We start from the raw sequence: 20,189 nt of genomic DNA on the forward strand, positions 1-20,189 counted from the left end.
TAGGGAAAGGCTATTTGTAATTTTTTAAGTAAGACGCGCGTTTGATTTTCCTGGTCGAATCTGGATTAGGTTTTCCCGAAGAAAGAGAGTGGATAGACGATTCGAGCGTGATGTTGAATATGGATACCTCGAAGGCACGATGTTTTTGTTTTTGATGGAAATGAGATTTGAGAATAATTATTTCATTTTCCAGAGCAATTCACAAAAAAACATGTTCATTCGCGAGGTTAGCTCATACACAATCTGAGTGTTGCATCATTCCTGAAATAATCTCTTCATCGCAGGTCGAGTTTGTTGACTACATAATAGTAGAGTTAGGTATATCTATAGCGATAAACGACAAGAATAATACGGTCCGTTTGAATTCAGAATTAAAGTAACTTTGATTTTGATTGTGAAAAATGACAAATGAGTTGGAATTATAAATTTGACTTGGGAAACGTGTGCTTTTGTTGTATAGTGTGTCGAGTTAAAGTTAAAGTTAAAATTTTTGACTTGAAAAATATGTATTTTTATTGTGTAGTGTGTTGAGTTAAAGTTAAAGTTAAAATCAAATGATTTTAACTCTCAAAACAAACGAGCCTTTATATAGTGTTCGAGTAAAGGGAATTCTACATGGATCATAGTCCAGTCTATTTCGTCCGGATTCCATCCGGATTCTACGTGCACCCAATTGTATAATGACTTTTACTACCAAGTGGCATGAGAAATGAAAGAGTGACAATATGCCATTTTTGCGCTCATTGGATACGTAAGTGTACTCGTAATGAGCAGTCAGTAGATAATCAGTCCTTTTATATGACAATATTGATGGCTATAAATAGGCGAATTCTATCATTACATCCATGACGAATTTTAAGATAGTCCAATGTCCTCTCTACGGTGCATATTTCTTGCAAATTGTATATTGAATTGGGGAAGATGAGTTTACGAGTCTCCTTCCATTTGCCGTATGTGAAAATGATTGCGAGCCAAGGCCTCCTTCTAATTGGAGGAAGGTGCAAAGAGATGAAACGCAATTGGCAGTATGACCACCACTCCAATTGATCATTAATTAGCTCATTGATTGATGAAGATTGCTGTTTCCAGCCAATAAAGAAAAACAAAAAAAAAAACAAAAATCTTATCATCAGTTGGACAAAGATTGACTAAACAACAACTAGGATGTCCCAGATTAGGTAAAATCACCTGTTGGCCCTTGAACTATGGGAGGTGAAACTATTAGCTCCTTGAACTTTAAATTAAGATGAATTAGCCCCTAAACTCGTGCGAGGCCAGGAATTTCGGCCGCGTGATGAGGACACGAGAGAAGATGGGGTATGCATATGCTTAATTTCAGCTTTCTCGATTAATTTCTTCTTGAAGAGGCATTTCATTCGTTCTAAAATCATAAAATAATTTTCTATCAGATGCGATATACCCACAAGGAATGTTTAGAAAGTCATCATTCGTATCAAGTTAAAGTCCTAGGAGTAAAGATCATGGCTCCCATAGCGCATAGGCAATAGGGTAATGTTTCTTCTTATTATTTACCCATGATTCCTGTTTTCCCACCCCGGACAATCGATTGTATTAAAAAAGCATCCTCTTTAATATTACAAGGGGAAAAAAAAAGAAAAGAAAAGAAAAAAGAATCCCCTTCGAAAAGCATCCTCTCTATCGTTACAAAAGATTTCATGATCCCGACCCGAACTGTCCGATTGTACCTCCATGTCCGGGGTATCAAATCTGCATTAGTTTTCCATCCCTCAGTGACAACAGATAATACAGGGAATGGAGCAGATAAATCTTCCTAATATTACGAGTACTATAATGCAAAATGGTTTTACTCTCTCTCTCTGTTTTTTTTTTTTGGGTTTTATCTTCCCTTTCCATTCTTCTACTGGCATCGTGTGTCTATTTTTCCAAACGCAGCAACTCCTGACTGATCACGATGTTAATTAGTTTGTTTTTAGTCTTAGAATGGTCAATGTGGAATGTGATACTTCGTCCTATCAATATATTTCCTATGCTTTAGCATCTTATTCTCTGGTCCTTTCGATGTATCAGAATGGGACGTAAAAGCTGTCGGTGTAATACGTGGGAGAAGTCGAGAATTTCAATAAAATCCACTCAAGTTAATGAACCGGAATCTGATTTCTTCTAGGCAATCTTTACCTAATCGAAGAGAGCGACTGATAGCTTTATCTTATTACAAAGTTCACTTTGTTAATTTCTTCTAGGCAATGACACCTAACAATCAAAGAGAGCGATATATTACTACCGACAAAAGGAAAAGGAGAGCGATAGATACATTTTTTCAAAATATGCAAGATTCACTGTTTGTTTTTAGCCTGAGATCTCTTTCACTTGTCAAAATATATAAATGAATAAGCACTATTTTTTGCTCCTTCAACAATGACATACGTAATTAAGGCTCCGTTTGGGAACGGAGTTTTCATGATTTTGATTTTAACTTTACCCACTACACAACAAAAACACACGTTTCCCAAGTCAAATTTATAATACAATCTCATTTGTCCTTTTCCAGAATCAAAATCAAAATCAAAATCAAAATCAAACTCTGTTTCCAAATGCACCCTAGTCTCCCCTCTTCGGTGAACACAGACTATGGCTTGTTTGATTTGTAAATGTGATTTTAAAATCACAATTTTAACCTAATTCTATCCACAACAAAACAAAATAACTCATACAAAGTCAAAGAGTGAGCTCCATTTATACAACTTTTTTTCACAATAAAACAAAATAACTCATATAAAGTCAAATGGTGGATCTCATTTATACCACTCTTTTTCAAAATTAAAATCTGATTTTAAAATCCTACTTTCAAATCAAAAACAACATAAATGTTTGTGTTTTGATTAACTCCTGCATGAAAAAATCGATGTGATTAGTTTGCACATTTTATTTTTTATTTTTTTATGAATAGATTATTTGCACATCAGATATCTAATAGCAATTAGTTTTTGTCCCTTTCAACTCAACATTCTTTTTAAACCAATGTGTAATTTATCGGCTGAGACAAATTTCATTCAAGCATCAATTGGTAGTTTAACCACAAATATTTTCAGTGGATTCCAAACTTTTGGACTATATATAGATAAAGTCTGCCTAATTGGGGGAACTCGCATAATAAGGCTCTAACCCATCTAATTGACGGTTGCAGGACCCCTTGCCACCATTTTGACACGATCATACCGAAGCATACCTACAGGGAAGCCAACAAATGTGCAGACCGCCTCCCTAATCTAGGAGTTGAGTCCCCGCATAGTCTTATTACTCTTTCTCATCCCCTTCTATTAGGAAGCTTTTATTTGAAAACTTTATGGGGCTTATGTCCCCAAGAACAGTAAGCGCCTTGCGCGCGAACGATTAATCTTTAATGCATTCTCCTTTCACCAAAAAAAAAAAAAGAAACTCAATTATTTTAAATTATCTAATCGTGATTACTATTAAGTTCCTCTTTTTAGTGCCAAGAAATTTGTATTTTCAATGTCTTGGGGTAAAGAATTTTGTGATGGCCTTAATTATGGCATGTAATGAGTGAATATTTTAAGAATCAAAACCACAATTGATTTGTTCTTTTTCAGTGGATAATTGGGTCGAAGCACATAAAACCACAACCGACTGTTTAGGAGAAAAAAAAAGGGACATAATCGACTGTTTACCCAAAAGGAAAAAACAAAGGACAAATCACTGCACGTTATGCTGATGGATGCATCTTCTTCTCTGCATATATAATTTGAACTTTCCTAATTTTTTGGTTTCATTAGGAGAAACTTATTGACTGAACAAGTCACGTGAGCAAGAAAATAACGAGACATAAAAAGTCTTATTAGTGAGAACTAAAACAAAAATTTTAAATTCCGTATCAAGAAAAAGTGGCATTGCATTGAAAGTAGGAAGCAATAGTTTCCGGTTCCCATTCATTATCAGTCACAAATCAATATGCCCTTGCAACTTTTGTCGATGTAAGTCGTATACTTGATTTTTTTTTCCTAATCAATTAGTCCCTCAATTTAAGACTTTGTCCCTCCATGAGAAAAGGGCGATAAGCTCGTTAATAGGATCGACCTCTGATCAGGGGTTCCCCGCCCTCAATCAACATAAAGGACCTTTTGAAGGCGGCCGAACTGAACCACCGACGATTGCCTTAACCCGGGGATCTCTGTCCTACGTCGAAGCTAAAAGACCACCAAACACGGTCCAGGGCATTCGTGAAGGACTCCTCGATCACAGGGGAGGGCTGAGAACACCCCATTCAGGCCATGGAGGGTCCACTGATTTCCTTGATGGATACCATCAATACATTCGGCCACTAAATTAGAAGTATTTCAGAAAATTAGGAGAACCTCCCAAATAATGGACTGATTCCTCTTGAATTTTAATTAGTCAGAATTCATTGAATTTTCTAATATCAAGTAGTGCGTGAAAAAAAAAAAACTTAAGTTGGAAATTAAAAAGCTAAATTGATGAATGGACAATATATACATACTTATGCGGACGATCGAGTTTTGTCTATATCAGGCCCGACTGCTTTTCTTTGTGCATCATTTATTGGGATTATTAAATAATATATAGAATATCTGCGCATGTTTTGCTCACATTATCCTATTTACAAATTCAAAGAGAAATCCGATTTGTCTCCTATTGGATTTCGGCCAAGTATAAATATATATAACTTATAAAATATGTATACATGTGTATATATTAATGTATTTTATTAATGCTTCACCATAGGATGCTATGAAATAAATCTTTCTGCTGACAAGACCATGCACTAACTTAGTCGGACAGACGAGGAAAAGCAATTCAAAAGGAAGAAAGTGGAAAGGAAAGGCACCTAAGAAAAACAATTGACATGACCATCAAATAGCACAAGTGATAACTGATTGCACAAATTATTCGATACCAAGCGAGAGCGCATGTGCAATGCTTCCGCATCTTAAAATGTCTAACTCCAAGTAATTGATTCTTCATTCTTAGCTTATTTAAATTTGATTAGTTTCGTCATATATCAGAATCTACGTTATGATAATTTACAAAATCTATCACATCGTATGAAATATAACTTCGAAACAGAAATTAGCCTATGGACTATGGAGTAGTAAATAACGATAATAGACCGTGCGACAAACAACGGACAATTAATTTATCCAATAATATAATATATTAAACTCCAATAATTGTTGCATCTTCTTAATTATGCATGTCGAATGAGTTTCATGCATACACGTCACCCAGCAGAGAGGACTGCGATTGAAAGCTGCCTACAATTTCTTAACTTTATGCATCGAAATTATTAGTGGTAGGGTCCAATTTCCAGCTAACTGCCACCAGGTCCCCTCCCCAATATAAAGTTTTGTGGAGGTGGAAAACTTGGTGTGTGTGCACACACATATATATATAATTGTTGTTTGTTATATATGATATATAATTAATCCGTTCCCAAAATTGATCGGACATATATATGGTCTTTATCACCAATAAGTTAGCTATGATACAGTATTATATAGTTGTGCATTTGCCCATTCGACTGTAAAATCTTAAACAGTTTTTCCATGCAATGATATGGTAATGAAACTTTCATATACTAGCCAGTGTTGTATCACTGAATTACCACAAAATGAAACTGATAGATCTTATTTGTACCCTACAATTGGAATAACGAAATTAATACCCCTCATCTATATCTATATATTTAAAATGACAATTGGTATTTTGTCGATGCCTTCAAAGTCATCATACACTATAATCTTCCCACAACAGGATTCGCATATGCTTACCTTCCACCAAATGAGATCCATTCCTGAGATAATAAGCAACTATTCAAATCCCCTAAATTAAAACCTGTTTCACACCTAAATCTTCAATCCACAATCCAAACAAAAAAAAAATCAAACATTATTTAGTCTATTGCTATTTTTTCGACATAAAATAAAAAAAGTGACGAACTGAGGTCAATCTGCTTTGTTGAAGACATGATGATGGAGACTCACCATTGTTGTCCACGCTGCCTTTCCATCTTGTGTCTTCTAGTTTTAATTGTCTGTTCCCGTTAATCAATTATTAACCAACATCATGTTGCCGCAAAACAAATTTAAGTTCAAAAACTTCAAGAGAAAAAGATTTTCAAATACCAAGAAACATGAAGCATCGTGATTAATTACCTTCATAGCTGCTTCAGTGCCCTACCAACTAAGGCAGTCTATAATAATATTGGATTTTGTCCTCCTATCCTATGCGTAAAATACCCACTTGGGTCTACACGGATTCGAGCTCTTCTGCAACCCACTATATGTAAAATACCCACTTGGGCCTACACGGACTCGAGCCCATCTACAACCCAAAAGCTTAAACTGATAGGTTACTGAATCCAAACCTCATATAAGCTTGTGGTTTCTTTCTCAATTTTTCGATGTGGGACAACATATCTCAACACCGGTCCTCACGTGGCAACGTGTGGTCCAACACGTACCACGTGCCTTAAACACCCGCCCTTAACAACTGACCCGAGCCGAGCATCCTCTTCCGTGCTCGGGCAAGGGGGGACAAATACCAAATTAACCTTGAGCTCCACACTCGGGCTTAACTAGAGGTGCACCTTTAACTACCTCGAAACTGGACCGGACCACTCTTGGGCCTGATTAACATGAGGCGCACTCTTGGCTACCTCGAAATCGAATCTGGCGTGGTGTGAGCCCACATGAGCGCGCGGAAGCATAACCCGCTCTAATACCATGTAAAATACCCACTTGGGCCAACACGGACTCGAGCCCATTTGCAATCCAAAAGCTTAAGCTGATAGGTTACTGGACCCAAGTCTCATATAAGCTTGTGGTTTCTTTCTCAATTTTTCGATGTGAGACAACATATCTCAACACTATGTAAACATTAAACAAGAGAAAATGTAGTTATATCAATATAATTGGTGAGGAAATTGTTTCAAGCGTAACTCTTACCTCAAAAGGATTATCTGGCTCAATGAGCTGGAACAAGTCGGCAATGTAGAACGTTCATTTTTAGCTCGGTTGGTGAAGTATATTAGTGCTCCTGGCCTAATATTAGAAAAGTAACATATAGTATGAAAATGACACATCAGAATCTCAGAGGTTTGGGATGGTGAATGTTTGAGTATTTGGTTTGGTACCAACATAGTACAACACTACAACATAGAGAAGAAAAGAAGGAAATTTTGTTTGAGTTAGTCGAGGCTAAAATAATATCAAAAAAATTTGTTCAAAAAAACCTACATATGCATTATATAAGCTAATAATAATCAAATAATCAAAGAGTTGAATTCCTGATAAAATCATATAAAAACTTTAAGAATCATAAGCAGCCAGAAATATATATAAAAAAAAAATCTGAAAAGAGAAGGATAGGAAAGGCTATATACTTGAGAGAGGTTGCTTGGATTCATGAAACTAATTCAAACGTCGATCACAACAGAATATGCCTTTTCCTTTAGAAATCTCCAGAGAACAAACCTCAAGCAAATGAAGAAGGGAATCTATGGCAATTTAGCATTTAAAACTACAGATCGGCTTGCACACAGGCACAAAATAACAAAATAATTTTATAGAGATAAAAAGAGGAATCAAAGCTGCATCTTCAAATTCTCGCAAGCGCTTCGAAAAAGATCTCTACATTCTCCAAAAATGAATCAGAACCAAAGGAGAGAGCATTATTAGATGACTGAGCAAACTTGGAGAAAGAATTCATTCTCCGAAACTAAATCCAGTAAATAACCCATGTCAATGTATTTGTGAATATAAAAACTTTCTTTCTGAACCAAAACCAACTTCAGAAGGGCTAGGATGGAAAGCAAATTATCACGAGCCACCACCAACTTTCATCCACTTCTGGATGATCGCAGCCACTATGTTCAAGATATGTCCCTTTAAAGAAAATCAAATTTTGCAATTTCTAAAAACATCAAAAATAATACAGTATAAATATTCGGTTAAAGTTTAGAAAAACAAAAGTTTTGGGGTCATCTTGTAATGGTAATAGTAACAACTAAGAATACATCCACATTTTACGCCAAACAAAATCAACTTAATCACTTAAGCACTTAATTCATTAATTACTTAAAAAATAATTACTTAATTTTCAGCACTTAATTTTAACTCCAAACAAACACACACTAATTGATTGAAAAATAAAATACAAATTGTTCGTAACTAAAATAAAAATGCATAGTTTTGCTTTGCTTCCTAAGTTGGCAACCGCCACATTACCTGGTTCATTAATAGCAGCTCGATTTATCTACTCTTATATTAACTGGACTTGGAACAATACATTTAGGTATATGAGAATCGTTAGGCTAAGTATTAAAAATAAGGAAGAAAATGAAACAACAATGTTCAACCAGCTGCAAGCCCTATTGTAAAGATAGAAAAAAAATGAACATCATTATATTTTAAATTTAAATGGTGAGATTTAACCAAAAAAATTAAATGGTGAGAGTCAGTAATCCCGATGTATCATGTCTTCAAATACACAACAGAGGACGATTTTCATTACTTTCAACTCTTAGTTAGAACGAAGACCCATGCAAGATTTCATCTAATTTAAGTAGCACTAGAGTTAACAAATTTTTGTACACAAAAAATTAAATCTCTTGTTTCAATTATAAAAGAAGAAAAAATTAGGTTACTAATCTATCTAATAGTATAATTCAGCTTGACTCTCTAGAAAAAAACACAGTCATGTTTAACCCTAAACATAGGCATAATAAACTAGAATTTGAAATATGCAAGTTGTTCCATTTGGTGGATTTCAACAGAGGTTGATTAACCAACAACGTAAAGTATATATCGAAGTTCAAACAGTTCAAACAATTGAAGTAAAAAGCGGGGCATCGGATGCGAGAGGATGCAAGTTGCGGCTTATATTAAGACCTTCCAATTTTCAATAGAAGCGCTCTACAAAAGCAAACCTTGATAATTGCAGGGGAAAGCAAAGAAGAAGAAGCAGAAGGCGTAAATGGGAGACAAAGACGACTCGCCTAAAAGGCACAAGCAAAATGGGGTTATGTAAATGTTCTTGATGGCGCGAACAGGTCCTATAGGGGTTCTATGATGCAGGCTAACAGGGCCATAGCTCTGCAAGTCAGTGAGTTGATCATTAGTACATCAAGTCGTGGCCGTTAAGAATGGGCTGTGATTGACAAAGTAGGGGCCAGGTAGCACAGGAAAGGTGTAAGGGGAATAAGCAGGTGTCCCAGAAAACTCTTTATAATGGCCACCCAGTCGGAAAATAAAGTCATGAAATTTGGTCAAAAGCGTCTGACGACTCAAAAGCAAAAGGAAACCTCAAGTGCATAATTGAAAGAACAAATTTCTAAAATTTAAAGAACACATACACCATTGATCGATGTTATTAACTACTTCCACAATCGTTCCAATATCTATAAGGTTAGGAAAGCAACATAATTAGCTCCATACAACCAAGAAGTCTCCCTAAAACTTATTTGCTTCATATACAAGCTATATACAGTAAAACATAAAATCATCTACATGAGTAGACATATTTACCTAGCAAAGTATCTATCAAAGGACAACTAGCAGTAGTGTTGCTAGAGTAAATCAATTACGTTTTTTAGATGCTAAATTGAATAACTTATTCATATGTGCAGTTCAAACGTGATCTTGCAACCGATGCAACACAAAAGATAACAAAATGAAAAACAAAGAAACAAAAAGAGTAATTCTTGACAAAATAATCTTTTAAAGCTAAAGTATAATCCTTTTATTGAAAGGTATCAACAGAAGGTGCAAGCAATTCATGAACCTGTTCAGCTACGTTCTATTAACTATGTACTCTACTGGACAAGGCCGTAGCATTTCTCTCTTCTATTGAACTATGGAAGAAACAAAAAACCTATTGTAAAATAGTGTATAAGAGGAACATTAGGAGCATTTTAGCGAAAACACATGATAGACTCAAATGCATAGTACACTACATTAGTGAACTGGGGAAAAAACTTGCAAATATAATCAATTGGAGGCGTGAAATTCAATGGGACTTGACCAAAAGGCACTAGCGGTTGAATGGGAAATTCGTGGTTCGGTAGGCAGAGGCAATAGCCCGACGCACTGGTGCTGCTGGGTTGGTCATGGGTTGTATGGCATGTAGAGCGCGAGGTTAGGGGCTAGGGAGTCAGCGAGGGCGACTGCTGTAGATGGAATGGCTAGTCAGGGCAAAAATCGAAATGTGAAACAGAGCGATAGACTCGAAGAAAGGGCGTAGATGTTTACAAGACGCGAAGCATTGGGTGATGTTGGGAGTTATAATCACATTGAAAAAATAAAAGAACAACCATGGGTTTATATAAGACTTGTACACCATCACTTATCAAATTGAACTTTTAAGTGGAAATGGACCCAAGTCCAGATAAATTCCATGGAAATTTAATATGGTATCAGAATCAGGTTACGTGTATGCGCGCCCGTGCGCATGTATGCATGCACACCACGTCAGGCCTAATATATTCGAGTGCAGTCAAAAGTGTGCCTTGTGTTAGTGTTCCCACTCGCCCCGAGCACGGAAGATGAGTCCAGCTCGAGGTCAATTGTTGAGAACGGGTGTTTAAGGACACGTGACAACGTGTAGGCAGAAATAGACCACACGCTGTACGAGAAGGCGGGTGTTGGGAATTATAATCACATTGAAAAAATGAAAGAACAACCATATATTTATATATATGAGGCTGTAAACCACCACTTATCAGTTTGAACTTTTAATTGAAAATGAGCTCAAGTTCAGATAAGCCCAATGAAAATTCAATTGGTGGGAAACGCAGGGGCAGAAAGGTAACATGCTGGATCGAGGGTCCCAAATGTTGTACGTTAAGGGGATCATTTTCAGAGGCAGTCGATGGACTCTGAGGAGTGGGCCGAAAGGAGACGGGCGCAGATGGGGGCTAGGGGGTAGTTGAACAGAGCATGAGTGGACTGCTGACGTTGGCGAGAGGGGAGGGATGGCAAGAACAACGCGATGTTTGAAGAAGGTGAAGGGCCTGAGGACAGATGGAGCATAAGAAGGTGTCTGGTTGCAATGCGAGAACGGTGCTAATAAGGCAGGGGCATTTAAGGAATTATGAAAACACGTGATTAACCCCACGCTTTTTATTGTAGGTAGATAGATAGATATGTATATATAATCCGACGCATTCATTTACGATAATCATATAAGTATTTTCTCACGTCACATAGTGATTAAGAGTTTGATCAATGAAAAATTCCGCCTTCTCACTCGTGTGATATAAACCGAGACACCCATGAAATTCGTGGCCTATATAAATCCAAGATAAAATAGCTAATCTGCAACGAAAATGAACAATGTAATGAGATCTAAAATTCAAAATCTGAAGCACCATAAAATAGAAAATCCAAGCATGACTTATCTCATCAATTATTGTAAATTATTTTGTTGCCTACCCCATGGAAAGGGCCCAGAAAATTATTGTTTCCTGTTTACTGCCAATCGCATTGAATCAGAAAGGGTTAGACGAGACTAAATCTCAATAATTGGAATAATACAGCGAGTGGATTCTCCACTTGATGCACGATAATTGAAATTCCTATATGGCTCTTTCCCCTTGTTCTTTACTGGGCTCAACCCGACGACTCACTGTTGACGGAAAAAGGAGGGGAAAACTTTAGTTCTTCTTAGACCATGATATAACAACATCATTTGATTTGAAAAGCTTATGCACCTCAGTCGAAGTTATTTTGCCGAATAAAATTAAGTCCCAGTTGCTTGATCAAGAACTAGGGCTTCTAGATGATGCAACTGTCCGAACCAAACAAAATGTGAATAAGATATAGGGCTTTTAGTTGATGCAACTTTGACCATTATGATTTGAACGAATTAGCGTCTGAATACGCTATATATCTATCTGAATTCATTACACGTGGCTGTGATGTTACGAATGGCAGGTATGCATGAAGGGGGGGGTCTTGGAATTCAAATGACCATTAATTTCTGATCCATTGATGATTATAAAGGCAATGATATTAATTCGAAAAATTGAAGGGTAAATTCCTTTTTCTCATTACTATTTTTCTCATAATAATTCTTTAATTGGGGGGGCTAATCAGAGAGCAACACCTGAACCTAAGCAAGTGGATAAATGACCTGTAAAGTGTACTACGAAAGGCCCATATTGATTTTAAATTTTGTCCACTTAAATTAGAGATTTATCATATCCACCAACTCAATTGGATTCTTATAATATATGGGACCTTCCTAGCTTAAGGGTGTGTCACAATTCTACGGCCAGGAAGAGATTCTTAGTCTTGCGGCCCCTGGCTAAGGATATATTTCACTTAAACAAAACTATAAGCACCTAATTGATTAATGATTCTCCTCGGCACAAGTCCGGTGAGACTTGGTGTTAACGACTCGGACATGCGCGTTGTCTAGGCTCTTGCAATTCTCTTAATGCAAGGATTGGTTTGTGGCAACTTAGAGCTGTAGAAGGGACCGCGAAGGTCCTGACAAGCCAACCGAGATGTCTAGTTTTAGCGCCTCGATGTGAGCCGCTCGTCAGAGGCTAGCTACTTCCGCCAGAAGTAATGTTTGAACGCCAATGCCCCCGGGTAGAATCACCTATTCTAATGGAATAGTACTGCTATTGCTAGGGCTGATCTTTGACAACTTCATGTCAATTTCCAAATTGGAAAGCGACCTCCATGTTTTCTGTTTTTCCATGTTCCGGATCGGAGAGTCGAGTTGTTTTCAATTGAGGTGATGTTAATTGGCCCGGGACAGGGACATGGTGAATTATTAAAGAAGGCGTTGCTAACTGTCTATGAACATGACCGAAGAAAGGGAAACTCGATGCGCTGTCATGTCCTTTTGCGGCAATAAAGTCCCCTTCCATTTCACATATCAACATAGATTTCTCCTTATGGTTAAACATGAGAAAGCACTCAAAACACGGGCAATGCATGCTTTCACGTCCAGCGGCTAGACGAATCGGTGTTTGATGGATTCCGTTTGCTTTGCCTGTTTATAGTTAGTAAAGACGTATCCATCAATCAGTTCTACCGGGCTAATTAATCCGCGGTCAGAATTTATGGCTGAAGTAGGATGATGTATAAGGAGGGATCAAGAGCTAAAAGTTAAATTGTGATGGGGCCGAATATACCTGAAATATAGAGCATGCCCGTGATCTTTTTTGATAATCCAAAGCCGCCTTGCCAATGCCTCGACGGCTAGCCGCAACATCCGAGATAAAGAGTTACCTCTAACCAAGAAAATACTGACTCTTATCATGGCTTTTTTTTTCTTGAACTGATCCATTAGAAAGTAAGTGTGTTTGGTTTTAGAGTTGAGTTGAGTTGAGTTTTGATTTTAATTAGTTTATAATGATTGTGTCGTTGAATTATAAGAAAAAAATGTGAAAAAGTAATGAATAGTTGAAAAAATGTAATGATTGTATTGTTGAATTGTTGAAAAAGTAATGACTAATTGAGAGAATTTAGTACTAAATATTGAATTGAATGGTTAAAAAAATTAAAAAAAAAAGAAGAAAACTAATAATTGTGTTGTTGACTTTTGTTGTGTAGTGAGTAGAATTAAAATTAAAGCTAAAATTTTAAAAACCGTTTGCAAAACCAAACGGGTAAGTCTGGAGAGCACAAAGATGCCATCATGGTCTTGACTGGATTATAGCTTTCCAAATCCGAAATGTTATGCAATGCAAATGCAGAACCGGAGCCGGGTTATCTAGGAGGTCGACATCTTGAGCTAAAGCGCCCAGCAGGATGCTCTCCTGGTGAAGTTGCCAGTCCCTCACGCTGCATGCATCCCTGCAACTTCTCGTGCCGACTCCGCTTACGACACTGCATGTCTCCTAGGTTTGATGATTATAAGTCACAGTGCATTAAGCGGACATGCCATAAGTACCAAAATATACCTGAAACCATAGGGTTCCATGCTCCAACCAAGGTTCAAAATCGCAATCACGGTCGAATTGAAGCCCAAATCTGCACTTGTGTGGCCATTCATAAAATGGATCTCCAAGATATTCTATACGTAAGAAGGCAGGCCCATAAGCCAATCATTTTGCTATATTAGCTCAAGCCATTGCTATATTTCTGATAGCCCATAAAAACTCATTTGCATGGTTCGCTCTAATCGATTAAAGTGACTTGTAAAATTATCCAAATTCTTTCGTCTATATAAATCTGACCGTTATTACTTCTATTAACACCAAACAAGTAAATGAAAAGAAAAAGATCTTTGTACGACCCAAAAAGAAATCCTTAGATCTCCCGATTGAAGAATTCTTAGCTTATCCTCAGAGAATACGATGGAGAAACTTGCCCAACATAAGGAAACGTACGTCAAAAAGTCAAGCCTACCACACCAAATCCTAATTCAATAACGTAACTTCTCTTCCATTTCAAGATAAATACGAGAAAACTTCACGAAATTCTGCAATTTCTGGTTAAACTTCACTTAGTTGGGGTATAGTCTCCAATTCAACTGTCCAAGGTACTCCTTAAACGGTCTTCGGAGGATCGTAAAATTTTCGCAATTTTAAATCGTCTTTGGCAGCACGGAGAATCAACTGACAAATACAAAAGTCTGGAAGTGGATTTTCTCACGTAATTCGGGTGATTTAAGCAATGTAGTTTAGAAAAGGTCAGACACAAATAAGCAAAAGGGAGACCAAATTCAGATGGGCAACCCCAAAATAATAGCATCAGTTATGAGCAGGGGCTCCCAATATCCTGCCTTACGATATTGAAAAAAACACTTTTCAGGCCGGTATAAAAAGGTCGAACCATGTACAGTGATTCAAGCGGGAAAGTTTTTAAACTTATCGTGTTACCTTTCACAGAATGTCGTTTTTATCATTTCCTGTGGCTCATTGCGTTGTAGCAACGCAAGTTTCAACATGGGGCTCAAAACACAGACGAGTACAAGTAGTTTTAGCAGCCACTTGACAGGCTGAAATGGAAATTATTTTGGGGCCAAGACACTTCATTATATATATACAATCTACTGATATACATGAATATGCACAACGCATACTGCTTTTTGTGCAGACAAGCATTGAGATGGAATGTGGACAACCAATCGGCTGTATAAATAGCAGTAGAACCTTAGATTATTGAGAGCACACTCGGAAATGTGGTATTAATTCTGGTTCCAGGCCCGGAACAAGCAAAGAGATGCCCCTTACTCTTTGGCCTGAAAAAGTAAACATCGTTGCTTCAGGATATATTATATATATACAAAAAAAAATGATGGCCTGACGAAAAAATAGAGACGGGGTGAGAACAACAACATGAGAAAACAATCAGACAAACTAGACGTGCAAGCAGAATTAATCGATCGGGGAGGACACGGACATGCCGTTTCTACTCTAATCATGCGGTTTACTGGCAGATATACACTACATGTTCTTTTTTGAATGTCGTTGTCCTAATCTTAACAGTGAGAAAGAAAAGAGGGGATATCAAACGCATTAGACAAGCTTGTCATCATACTCTAAATAGTGACAAAGAAATGTACCTTGTTCTCTGAGTTATTATCCATACTCTCAGCTACATCAAGAGCGTTATTTGCCATAGGGTTACTGCAAGATAGCAAAGAAATAGAAGAATAAGAAGAGATCAGCATACAGCATAAAGGCATATGAAGCTAGATGACCTTAAGAAAATCATTGATGAGTTTCCAGTTTTCACTTACTACCTTTCATCTCCTAACTTGAGGTGCTCATTGCCAAATGTGCTCAAATCCCGACAAGGGCTTGCAGCATCGGGTTTATTTGAATCCTGCAAAAGAGAGCCTTAGCCGACAGAGTACGTGGTTGAATACAATAAGGACGTCATTCCCAAATCACCATTGACATGAAACTTACAGCACATTTTTCCTCTTTCCAACCAGGAACATTTTCTGAAAGAAGGGTGATGTATTTCTCCATCGCTGCATCTGGACTCATGTTTCCAAGCCTTTGCCAAGCATTCCTTCACAATGTAAGCATTGCCCCCCATCACTCACATATAGCAGCTTTGAACCCTGTTATTATACCTACCAATCAATCTATACCGTGTAATTTGGTACACAGCAGGCCCTAATATTTTGCAAATACTCGGTCTTGTGGTCTAGGATTTTAAAACAGTCACGGAGGTGTCACGAAAGCCCAACAATCTTAGTTTAAATTTAGACATCAGAAGTTTATATTGATTTAAGAGTATAATCCTACCGTTTATTTGGAATTCTCAGGCTAAGTCACTCGATAGATCTTTAACCTATACATACACAATCCAGAGTAGTTCAGGGTTGGCAAGTGTATGGTTAAAAGCCAAGAGTGGCCAGGGCTAGATGCAATGCAGTTGGCGCATTTTCCAGTCAAAGGAAAATCCACTGATCCTCTCACGACCAATGCTTAGTTGCCTTCTCCTAATGATTCGTTAAGCTTTCGGTTTTCGACTTTCAACGAGCTATCCGCCGGGAGATCGAGCAGACAGATCAGTTTATACCCAATTCTAGAAAGAGCAATTCATTGGTCAATTCATATGCCTTTTTAATCGGCCTTAACTTGGAATCTACACGTCTTATCTGAAGAATACTGCATTATAATCAGTTCAAACTTCTAAGCTGTTATGTCTATAAAGCAAATGTAAATCCACGCGGAACAATCCGAATCTGGTCACCAATAGATATCGAATGATAAAGCCGAAAACTTTGCCCTGTTTTGAACAGAGAATCGAGATGTTATAGAGAATAATGGTACCACTTAGCCCGAGCGGAGACCTTGAGAGCCATAGGCTGCGGCTCATGGCAAGGCCCTTCAGTAGCAACCTTGTGGAGTCCGTACAGCTGCATCATCACATCGCTGCCCACACTCTCCAAGAAGTAGTTGGTTTCTCCAGCGCCGGCAAAGTTCGCCGCCACAGCGAAATCCTTCTCCAGCTCGGTCCTCTCGATTCCCTCCCAATCATCATCCTCACCATCACCGTCTCTTTTAGTCATCTCGTCCTCAGCCTCCTCAGTCTCGGACTTGAATTCCGGCACCTCCTCCGATTCCGCGACGCTAGCCTGATCAGGCGCCGATTCCACGCTGTTACGTTCAAACGGTTCATCATCCCGTTGCCGGACTTCTTCAACGCAGCATTGACCAGATTTCTCCTCCTCCAGCGGCTCCTCAACCGGCTCAACCGCCACCGGAGACTTCTCCAGCACTTCGTGACGATCGACTTCAATTTCTCCGCTCACCGTCGGCGTCTCTTCAACTTCCGCATCCCGAGAAGCAACCAGCTCAGCCTCGACCCGGTGAACCTCCTCCACGGCTTCCTCCACAAGCTCGACCCTGCTCTCGCCTTCGAAGCCCCGGGCGCTCAACCTGTCCTCGAATTTAACTTCCTCCATGCCAAAGCCACGATCGAGCCCTGCTGTCTCCCCTGATTCAGCCTCCGGGCGGGCAGCAGCGTCACCGGCCATCGCCACCGACACGAGCTTTGCGACTATGAAGGAGAACATGACGGCGAGAACCGCCGTCGCGAACAGCTCGTGGACCAGCTCCATGATCGAGACCACCTCCACGGATCAAAGAAGGACGAGGAGAAGGAGGAGATGAAGGGGGATGGGTTACTGCCGTTCACGGAACTGTGAATGTGTACGGGAGCGGTGGACTGTGGGAGAGAAGAAGAAGGAGAAGAAAAAGATGTCGCGAGGAGAAAGTATATTTGCGAAGCAGAGGGAAGGCATATTCGAGCTGGTTTTCTTTTTCTTGCTGATAGCAAAGGCGCATCATTGGCTCCCTGCTGTTGGCTGCGCCGGGAGCACGTGCGCCCTGGCAAGAAGAACATGTGTGGTCCCACCGTGTCGTGGAGCCAACGCTGGAGTGGACGGTGATGATAAGGATTGAGGAATGCAAAACTCGATGGAACGACTTTGGCTTATTACATGAAGGAATGCAAGCTTACATGTTTCGATCCTTTTCTTCTAACGAATGATGATGATTTTACCTAGTACCTACACCAATATGGTTTTAAAGAACAACTTGACATTACTAGAATAAAGTAAAATGTTCAAAAACTGACAATAAAATTAGAGTTATTGTATGATTCTCTAAATTATGTACAACTTCAAAAAATATAAAGAGCGTAACAAGATATGTAAGATGGAGTGTCTATACTCGCTTACGACTAACAATCTTTGACCAATTGAAATGGATCTTTTGTTGTGAATATTATAGCCAATTTGATTATCTAAATAATGATAGTTCAAAATGATACTAAAAGCTTCTCAATAAAAAAAACACTAATTAAGTAATTAGAAGAAACTATTATCTTGTTTTCAAACATGCCAGCTACAAGGACGTTAGGGGTGTAACTGTCACCGAGATCTTCAATGTTTGTATTTTTTAAATTAGAAATTATCCCAGTTAGTTTTTCAAATAATTCCCCATATAAGGAACTTTGGTGCAAATAGTACAGACTATTGTCTCAATCTTGATCCATGTGTTTGCTTTCAAAAGTACACATGGACTCGTACATGGAGGTCATCTCAATTCTATCGAGAGTTGATTAGACATAATCCAATTACTTATAATTTCAATGAAATTTTCTTGTTATTACTATTAATTTTTTTGGTGTACTGTGATATTCGGAAACCCAACTGCCCCGATTAATCTAGTTCGAATTGGATTGACCCTCTAAATGGATAAAATTCTCATAACGTGGATATTCTCAATTCACAAAACTCAAACTTTAGACCTTATTTAAGAGAAATAAGCGTCGAACAACTTGAACTGATCATGTTGGTATTATTATTATTTTTAAGTAAAATGTTTTATAAAAAGATTATTAGTACTCGTTGAGAACTCATCCCAATTAGCCGTATATTTTTCAAATGAAGACAAAATAAAGAAAACAAAAACACTCCTATATAATTGTTTGTTGGCCGACAAAATACGCACTTGTATATGAGAACCATTAATAGAAAAGAATATATAGGATTAAGTTGCTAAGACCCCATAATCCATATGATATGGATGACCAAATATATAGTTGGTGTGATCTTATGGGGATGGCGCATGGAGCCGGTGCAGGCAACCGCGGGTGCTTTTGTCTGGCATGAGAAGAGGAGGGGGCGTGGGGGGCCCAGCCTCTAGCTGGCAGCGTTAGCGAAGGCAAGAAAAGGAGAAAAACTTCAATCGGTTTCGATCTTCATTTTTCTTAAATAACGTTTTAAATTAGAATTATGTGAATGCAGGAAATCTGCTATTGATAGAGTTTTATTGGATTGGCCCGTTTTAAATTAAATTAATCACGACACACTGAATTTTCGAAAATCACGATGTATATCGGAAAAAAAAAAAGGCCACGGGGGACTGGATTGGGCCTGAGAAAATAACCTGAAAAAGTGCCGATAACATCCAATGAGGGGGCGTGACTTGGCGACCGTTTGCGTTGTCCCCTCAACGGCGGGAGCTAAACGTCATTATAGCGTTCCCCGCCGTGGGCTCCTCCCCCCACTCCCCTTTTCTGGCGCGTGGATTCCAAACGACCAATTGGAAAAATAAAAATTGTTGTCTACCTTGGCAATATTATCTTTTCTTGGTCGGTCGATCGGTCTATTCCGTTTCATTCTGAATTAATAATATTAATAATAATTGGGAGAAATTACTAGTTGTGTACGGATTTTGATTTCAAAAACGTGCACAATTGCTTTTCTCACGTTTTGTTTTTTCTTAGGAATTGAACTCCAGTTATGAACCTGGCAAAAAAAGGTTGACTAAATCACGAGGTAGACTGTACACACGGGAGTGCCGTAGGATCTTAGACTACCTCCACCACTGATCTTTATCTCCCACTGTTATATAGGCGCTAAATCAAATAGACACAACCTCGAAAAAAAAAAAAAAGACTCGTCACTCCAGTTATAGTCTCTAAGTTTAAATCTCTGGTCGGTCCCACACTCATATTTATATTCATTTAATCAGTATAACTCAAATTAATAATTAATAATTAATAATTCTTAAATTTAATTAATTAAATCGTAATAATTATTATTAAAAAATCTCTAATGAACCCTTCACAGCCAAATTCCCATTTATTTAAAAAATTCAAAAAAATATAGGACAATTGCTGTCACTTGGGGTCTACTGTCACCGTGCGGCATCAGTTGATTGTGTCTCTCGTTCGAGAGATGCT

At 38.2% G+C, this 20,189-nt stretch overlaps 1 protein-coding gene and 1 long non-coding RNA gene across 2 annotated transcripts; both read right to left on the reverse strand.

The window, feature by feature from the left end:
• Window positions 1–3,887: 3,887 nt before the first annotated feature.
• On the reverse strand, window positions 3,888–10,281 carry LOC116214035. The gene is made up of 2 exons (XR_004158218.1): window positions 6,963–10,281; window positions 3,888–6,049 (listed from the first exon to the last, which is right to left on the reverse strand). It is a non-coding gene; the product is annotated as an uncharacterized LOC116214035 (long non-coding RNA).
• A 4,574-nt stretch (window positions 10,282–14,855) lies between these two features.
• On the reverse strand, window positions 14,856–17,731 carry LOC116214034 (acyl-CoA-binding domain-containing protein 3-like). The gene is made up of 5 exons (XM_031549251.1): window positions 16,766–17,731; window positions 15,890–15,995; window positions 15,721–15,803; window positions 15,541–15,604; window positions 14,856–15,216 (listed from the first exon to the last, which is right to left on the reverse strand). The coding sequence occupies exons 1-5, from the start codon at window positions 17,554–17,556 to the stop codon at window positions 15,205–15,207; spliced, it is 1,056 nt and encodes a 351-aa protein (XP_031405111.1). The 5' UTR covers window positions 17,557–17,731; the 3' UTR covers window positions 14,856–15,204.
• Between the last annotated feature and the right edge of the window lie 2,458 nt (window positions 17,732–20,189).

Source organism: Punica granatum, chromosome 7 (assembly GCF_007655135.1).
Source record: "Punica granatum isolate Tunisia-2019 chromosome 7, ASM765513v2, whole genome shotgun sequence".
NCBI classification, from domain to species: Eukaryota; Viridiplantae; Streptophyta; class Magnoliopsida; order Myrtales; family Lythraceae; genus Punica; species Punica granatum.